Here is an 8442-nt window from a genome sequence, read left to right as displayed (position 1 = left end):
CGAATTCTGCGAAATCGCATTGCTAAGTTTTGAGCAACAAGAAATCTAAAAGTTATTGAGCTCTTCCATATTCCAAGCTGTTCAACCCTGAACTTTGATCAGATAATCTACTGTAACATAACCATAAACAAGATTCTGAACTAAATTGCAAGTAAGTTGCAGTATAAGATGATCTGAAATAGATTAAACTGTTCTAAAGAAAATTTGCAACTACATCACCATCCCAAATGAAGCTGTAAGAGTGAAAATTAGTATTAGATCTCCAATAACCTGCAATGCACTTCCTCTACATCAAAATGCTGCTAAAGAAATCTACTTCCTCTAGAAATACTGTATTCAATAATTTATGTACAATCCCAAAGACGCAACGCATACAAATAATATGTCCATAAAAATATAATAAGCAAATCAAAATTATAAGCAAAAAATTTCAAAACTGTAGTCTCAGTTAAGCCCTTCTCCCACAAAATTATAGTTTGAAGGCATATTTACCTGCTCCTCAGAATTTTAAACAAAGGATACATCACTCGACATACATCGCATAACAAATACGAAAAAGAGAAGAACCAATTAACTTCTATTGAACACTATTTCTGATCAAAATTCGCCACTAAAGTGCTCTTCGGGTTCGAACTGAGGCCGGTTGTCTCCTCAATTCTTTGTTCAACTCGTCCATTTTATTGCCAATCTCCTCGTCCTTCGAGCTATTTTCATAATGACCATGATCTTTGTATCTCACTTGGTCTCCCCTCCGATATGGCGGCCGAAGGTACGAGACCTGTTGCTTGGTTTCGAACCCTTCGGTCGATTTGAAACTCTGATTCTTCTCTGCATTGTCGTTGCTCGTATTGAAGACAAACTTCTCCTTTCCTTTATGTCCTTCCGACGCCTTCGAGCTCATGCTTGTTTCTTTATAATGAATCTCGACGGAATCTCCGCTCGAAGAAGAAGACGAAGATCGCGAGAAATGCTCCGCAACGAACTTCTCTCTAAGTCCTTTATGAGAAAGGCCTTTTTCCTTGGGTGATAACTCCCCTTCTTGCAACTTCTCAAAACTCTCGTCTTTTTTGCTATAGTTGGTGCTCGTATTGTTCCTCCAATCACCGGAGCCTTTTCCTTGAGACTCCGACTTTGAGAGCACGACCGCGGCCCTGGCGGCGGCCGCGGCGAAAGTGGCTGATTCGAACGCGGCCTGCGCCGCGGCCTCGACGTCTGCGTACTTCTTTGCCGCCTCGACTAAGAGGCTGTCGTCCAAATCCAATTCCGACAGCTTCCGATCAATGATCGACGGCCGGATCTCATTCTTGCCCTTTTTCGGGGTTTGCTCCTCCTGCATGAATATTGTCAAAAACTTTTAAACCTTTTTCAATTGTAACAATTTAGTCCCTAACTTCAAAATCAAAACCCTAAAGTTCGACCTGGATTTCAAATTCATCCTCAAACGCGACACTGTTTTATTCTTAATAGTTCATATAGGACTTAATTGTTATGCAGAACAAACTTTGAATTGAAGTGTGGCTCATACTGCATGCATATGAAAAATTATGCGAAAAAACTAATGCGACGATCGAACCTCAGAAACAGTGGAGGCGGGCTCATCGAAAAATTCAACTTTGATCCCTTTCTCCGCGGCGATTTCCTTCGTCACCCTTTGCCGGCTTTCCAGGCTCGGCTGTCTAGTAGATAGCTTCTGTATCATCTGCAATTCATGAAGAGCAAAAAATGGGGAATTTAGCAGAACAGCCCTTAAAATTTTTCAATATTGCATTTAACTCCCTCGGAAAATTACAAAATAGTCCGTAAGAAAATCGTACCTTCGGATTGACCCCGCAATTGTTGCGCAGGTCGACGGCGGCCGACACGAAGTCCTTCCCGAACTTCGCCACGAAGATGTGCCGGACGTCGTTCAGCTCCGGGAGGTCGCCGCAGCGCGACGCGGCGAAGATGAGGCTGGCGACCGCCTCGCGGAGCTCCTCGGGGCACGTCCTGCACCGAATTTAATTAGACGCGCCGGACGAACGTGCTTGATGAAATGCCGAAGAGAAATCAAGAGTGTTCGTGTCGAATTTCTTGATATGGATAAGTAGAGGAGGAGGACTCACTTTTGGTGGTTTAAGAGCGCGGCTCTCTCGGTGACGAGGTGGCAGTAGCTCTCCATCATCACAAACGCATCAAGCATGTTTTGCTCTCTGATCACTTGCTCTACCTGAATATATACATATATACAAATTCATGATGTATGTACCGCTGTTTGATAAAGTTCTATTAGAATTTCTGTTGTCACAGAAAGTATGTAAAAATAATTTTAATTTTTTGAAACTAAAATATTAAAATTTGAAATATCTTTAAAATAGAAAAATCGCGAGAGTAATGACAAATTCATTAAAAAAAAAAAAAAAAAACACTACATCCTACAGCAAGACCAGAAAAATTAAGATTTGCGGGGGCATGGAGAGACGAACACGGAGGAGGGCGTGATCGAGGCGGCCGAGGCGGACGAGCTCGGCGACGTCGCCGCGGGCGACGGCGCAGCGGGCCTGGCGCTGGTTGCGGAGGACGGCGAGGCGGGAGACCGCCAGCCCCAGCAGCGTCTTCAGCTTCGCCGTCTGCCGCGACGTCCTCCCCAGTAACAAGTCCAGCTTCCTTCCCATCTCAGCACTCGTAGATCTTCACTCTCTCTCTCTCTTTCCAAAAAATTAAAAAAATTGTAAATTGATCTCCTCGATCCTCCTCTCTCTCTCTCTAGAATTTCTCTCTTGTTAGTGAAAGAATAATATAGTATATATATACTTGAGGGGATGTAATATAATAAGATAATAATAATAATAATAATATTAATAAGTAGTATATATATATATAGATATAGATTCCGTGTGGGTTAAGGATTGGGAGGGGAGGAGAGGAGAAATAACGCGGGAAGGGGCTTGGTCTTGGTTTGGGTTTTAGGTGTTGTGTAGAGGAAGTTGCTGGTAGACCCGGTCTACCACGTCGTCGTAAATGGGTATCACTGTATATTATGTAGTGAAAAAGAAATTGCTTTTACGCTTTTGATTCAAAATAATTTAGTTATTTTAAATCAAGTTTAATTATATAAAAATATAATGCTATTATTTTTATTTATTAAAATATTTATTATTTATATATAAATTATAGTTTTAAATCATAGATACATGTCTTACCAAACAAACAGCAGAACTAATGAAACTTTACTTTCATAACTGCGAAACAAACAGTTGAAAAGAAGTAGTTTTCGTCGAACTCCAGTTCTGCTCAAAGTCCACTTCAATAGAAAATTCAATTTTAAGTCCACAGTGTTTTTAAAAGATCTAACATAAGCAGAAGCATAATATGCTTATAATTTTTTCGCCGCTGGACCGCCTCAAAATCTGTGCAATACTGATAAAAAAAAACTTAATAGAATACACTATTAATAATATATAGTACTAGACGAGCTGTACGAATTTTGAGATGATCTGACGGCTAAAAAAATCAGGAATACAAATATTTCTTAACTTTTAAAAGTATAGAAGCGCTCAACTTGACAGTTAATTGAATGCTATTACTATTTTTTTATTGAATAATTGTTTCAAGAAAAAAAAAAATAGAATCCAAATAGATATGTTTTTTTTTTTTTTTTTTTTTTTTTTTTAACGTTTTCATTTTTGTCACTCAGCATATTTTTAAGTTACACGTGGAGAATACTTTCGTTTGAATTGTAAAATTAGAAATTTAACTAATTTTTGAACAGATATAAAATAAAAAACCTATTAAAATGGGTTAATGATATGTTCGGGAATATTTGAAGAGAAATATTTGTTTTTTTCCCTCTCTTGTAGCTGTAGGTTAATTTTATTCAAATTAGTATTAAAAAAGCAAAAACTTCAATGGCACTTTGATCCCAATCTTTACCCATTTGGCCATCAATTTTTTTTTTTTATTATTCTCAACCTTTATTATTTATTTTAATTGTATTATTAATTTTAATAAAAACTACACATCAGTTTTACACTAGCGCCAAAGGTGACACTTTCAAGATTTGAAATAGTTTTATATATAAATTATAATATAACCAAAATCTCTTAATTCGGCTATAGTATTTTGCTCGGCGGTTAGATCTAAATAATTAAAAGGATTAAGCATGTTAGAGTTAGTGTAGTTCTAGAATGAGTACCCTTCTAAAGAGCAAAACATCATAATTAGTATTATAGCCAATCACCAACCAAAAGCATATGATGAGTCTCCACTAAGTCAGGGCCATACAATGGTTGAGCGTGACTCTCAGACTGACCATCGTTGTGAGTGAGACGCAGATTCCTTATAAGATTGGTTAAAACTAGCGAGACGATGACTAAGACAGCGAGACGAGACTCGCATCACCTAGTACTTATGAGTATGTTTAAGTCTAACAAAATTATTATGATCAAAAAGAAAAAAATATATAACACCTTTCAAATTTAAAATAATTATATATATATATATAATATAATATGACTATTTTTTTTTTTTAACACGGTCATAGTATTTGAATAGTTGTTAGATTCAAAAGGTTAAGAAAATTACGCATACTAAAATTAGAGTAGTTTTAGAGATTAAAAAAATTTAAAAATATTATGTATGTTAGAATTAGAGTAGTTTTAGAATGATTGATTATCTGAGGGGCAAACTTTTGCGACATGATTAGTGAGCCATGTGGTTGAGTTGGTAAACTAGGTCTATGCAATAATCTCCATACTGGTCATGTTGGAATAAGCACCTAGTATAGCAATTTCTTGTTGGAGCTAAAAAAAGAGAATTGTGGGACCCACAGCTTTGAGTGGGGAGGGAGAATTGCTCCAAATGGCTTTTTGGCCGTTTCCTTCGCCTTGTTGGAAAGCATGAACCCAACTAAGCACGAGAATATTCGAGTTGAGCTAGAATACTATCCATGGTAAACGAGTCATTTTACTATCGATTTATTTTTGATGATAGATCTTCCAAATTGACGATCGGTTTCGTTAAATATGATCTAAACCATTTAAACTATCTAGAAATCAAATTTCACGTACTTTCGATATTATTCTTTTATCCATCAAGTGAACAGAAAAATGAATGACTGAAAATAAATATTCTTTAAAAAATGATGATAGGAGTCTTGTAATCAAAGATCAAGAGTATAGATCTTGTTTTAAATAGTTTAAAGAATTTTCTAACAAAAATTTAATTGATTTGGATATCTTTACGCCGTTAAACGAGAAAACGCCTCTTATCGACCATTAAAATTACAAATTTTTAAACCCTTTGATCATTAGGCAAATGATGTTGAAAAAAATTTGAAATTTGATTTCTAAACACTTGAAGTGATATAGATCATGTTCAACGGAGCCGATCGTCAATTTGGAAGCCCTATCATCGAAAACAAATAGGTAGTAAAACGGCTCGTTTACTATCAATAGTATTCTAGCAAAACTCAAAATATTCACAGAGTTTTTTTTTTTTTTTTACATTATATTAAAAATAATTTTTTAAAATTATTAAATATTCTAGATTGGTAGATCATTAAATTCATACTACATCATTAAAAAATAAAAAAATTCTACAATGCACAGGGAACAACTTAGTCCTATTAATAACACCTAGTTCAACTCAGATAATATTTTTTTTGTAATGTTTATATAATAAAATAGTTTTCAAAAATACTCATTGTACTAAAAGCTTATGCTTGTGGGCTATTTGGTTTCGAGAATCACCTAATAATATTCGCTCAAAACATATTGAGATAAAAACACATAAATATTACTTTTTTTGTTTTGAAAAGAATCCGCACTACTAAAAATGCTCACTTATATAGTTTTTTGGTATAGTATTAATATATTCACAATGAAATTTATATATCTTTCAAGTGACGGTACGCCAATAATATAAAAAAAAATTATTTTAAAAAATTTAGAATGCTTTTCTAAAAAAATATATTTTAACATAAAAATAATATAATTTTCACAAAACACTACTATTTTAAAACTAAATAAAATATTTTTTTTCGTACTTTTTTTTCGTACTTTTTTTTTTTTTTTTTTTTTTTTTTTTTTTTTTGGGTTTTTTTTTTTTTTTTTTTTTTTTTTTTTTTTTTTTTTTTTTTTTTTTTTTTTTTTTGGGGGGGGGGAATCCAATGTATCATGTATGGTATGTCAAAACCACAACGGCTAGTCAAATTAAGAAGCAACGCCGTAGTCAACACCGGTCGGACTCGGACCAAACAATTTGACCCGGTCCAACTAGAACCCGTTTTTTCACCCATTTAATCTAATTTTATTTTAGTTAATACGTTTATTTTGGGGGGGTGGTTTAAGTAATGATATTAATTAGTTGTATGCCTAAAATATTTGCAAAAATATATTACCCAAACCAAGAGTTTACTAAGTTCGATTGAGAGAATTTCTCATCCTTAAAATTCAATCTTTTCATATATAATTTGTTTTCGTTTGAATTACTTGAGGCTTCATCTCAAATTATGAGAAAATTATATTATATACAGTAAAATGTTACGATAAAAAAATATTTATTTTATTTTTATACGTAATATTACGTTCTGCATATCGTAGTGTGTCGGTAGTAAGGTATTTTATATTATCCCACATCGTTAAATGCGAAACATATTTTTATATACTTAGCGCTAACTCCATTTAATTTATCTACTAGCTTTAAATTATAATTTTACATTTTTATTAAATTATTAAAAGTTTTTATGAGAAATAAGCAAAAGTTTTCTGCCTAACGAGTTTGTTAAATATAAAATCATATAAACACGTACCGTTCTCTGAAAATTTAAGTTTTAGAGTACGATGTATTGGCTTAAATAGGCCAGCATCTTGCTCTGTGGCCGGAGGCTGTATTGGGCCGAGTCGCGTTCGAAATGGGGTGAGACTAGGTGAGCCGAGTTATGTTCGAAATGGCGTGAGACTGATTGGGCCTATTCATAATCGAGATTCGTGGGCGCTGTATCTGTACGCTTTGAGTGAATTGGTTGTATATATATTTTTAACAGCTCGAGCTTTTGAAATTAATGATTAGCGCCAACGATCCAACACAACGGTTGCTTCATATGGTATCAGAAGGAAGTTGCGATCCTGGGACCTGTGGGTTATGGGCCGATCATGTTAAATATAAAAATATATAAATACCTTTATCTAACAGCTAAAGTTTCTAGAGAACGGTGTTTATATAATTTTATATTTACAGAGTTTGTAAATATAAACTCCTATTCTGTGCCACTTGTACATCGATCTCAAAATTAATCATTGTAATAAGGTACCAAATAAGTCAATGTTCTATATTTTTGTTTATTTCATTTCAAAAAGTATTTATTTATTGAGGATGAGCACCTTATAATTATTTATCACTAAGAATAGGCATTTAATAATTCCTTGTGTTGTTTTCCAAGTTATTTTCTCATATAATAGATTAATGTTTACTTGTTACCAACTAGGAACCAAGGACAATTAAGTCCTTGAAATCCAATAAAATTTGTACTACACTTTGATTAAGTACATCTCTATCAATTTCTACCTAAAAGTAATGATCTAATAGAAAATGACTTAAAATAGTTTAGATATCGCTGCTCACGTTCACGACGAGCATAATAACTCGAAAGAATTCATACCTGCGCTATGTATTATCTAAAACCAAATTCACCATTGCATTGCCATAAACAAAAGAACTGCATGTACATTTTATTTTAGAATATTCATTTTACACCCCACGATCTAAAAGTTCAAAACCTCTTTTAGATTTTTAGAGGAAAATAAAACCAATAAAACTAGTGAATAAATATGGGCCTTTGATTGTCTAGGATCATTGTCGATCACCATCTGTGAACCAACTTTTAAAACTATACATATATGTGTAAATGTTATATTTATTTTACAGGTGCACAAATAGCATAACTGTAAAAATTAATAAAGTAATTTTAACGTCAATAATTAAATTTCAACATTTACTGTACTCCATTGATCTAATCAACGTTGTTCGAATTAATTATTGACAACGACCATTATCAACCTCCATTGTCCATCATCATCTGTGTGACGCCCCAACTTCCCAGGGGGTCATCCATTCTAGGACTGCTTCCGTCCTAGCACGTTTAACTCTCTTAACCTCTTATGTCTTGCCACCACCCAAAATATTTAAGCCGGATTAAGAGTTTAGCCATATTATATCTCATATATAGGACTATCTGGGGTCTCACAATCTCCCTTCCTTTAAGCCCTGACGTCCTCGTCAGGCTCAGACTCACAAGTACCAGGCGATGTGAGACTCGTCTCGCTAGCCCGTCATCCAGACACTAGCTCAGCCGAGACTCATCTCACACTTCCGGCTGGTAATTGGCTCTGATACCATCTGTGACGCCCCAATTTCCCAGGGGGTCACCCATCTTAGGACTACTCCTGTCCTAACACGCTTAACTAT

The 8442-nt window shown here is 34.6% G+C and overlaps 1 protein-coding gene across 2 annotated transcripts; it reads right to left on the bottom strand.

Annotated features, from left to right (window-relative positions):
• Positions 288-2775, bottom strand: LOC109720950. Of its 2 annotated transcripts, XM_020248320.1 has the most exons (6): positions 2732-2775; positions 2463-2671; positions 2103-2206; positions 1815-1986; positions 1574-1699; positions 288-1330 (listed from the first exon to the last, which is right to left on the bottom strand). In XM_020248320.1, the coding sequence occupies exons 2-6, from the start codon at positions 2649-2651 to the stop codon at positions 611-613; spliced, it is 1311 nt and encodes a 436-aa protein (XP_020103909.1). In that variant the 5' UTR covers positions 2652-2671; positions 2732-2775; the 3' UTR covers positions 288-610. The 2 variants fall into 2 exon arrangements, with proteins under 2 accessions (XP_020103909.1, XP_020103908.1); XM_020248319.1 differs by having other exon boundaries at positions 2463-2758.

The sequence above is a fragment of the Ananas comosus genome, linkage group 15 (genome assembly GCF_001540865.1).
Source record: "Ananas comosus cultivar F153 linkage group 15, ASM154086v1, whole genome shotgun sequence".
NCBI classification, from domain to species: Eukaryota; Viridiplantae; Streptophyta; class Magnoliopsida; order Poales; family Bromeliaceae; genus Ananas; species Ananas comosus.
Note: the sequence above shows the minus strand (reverse complement) of the source record. Positions and strands in the feature narration are given on the sequence as shown.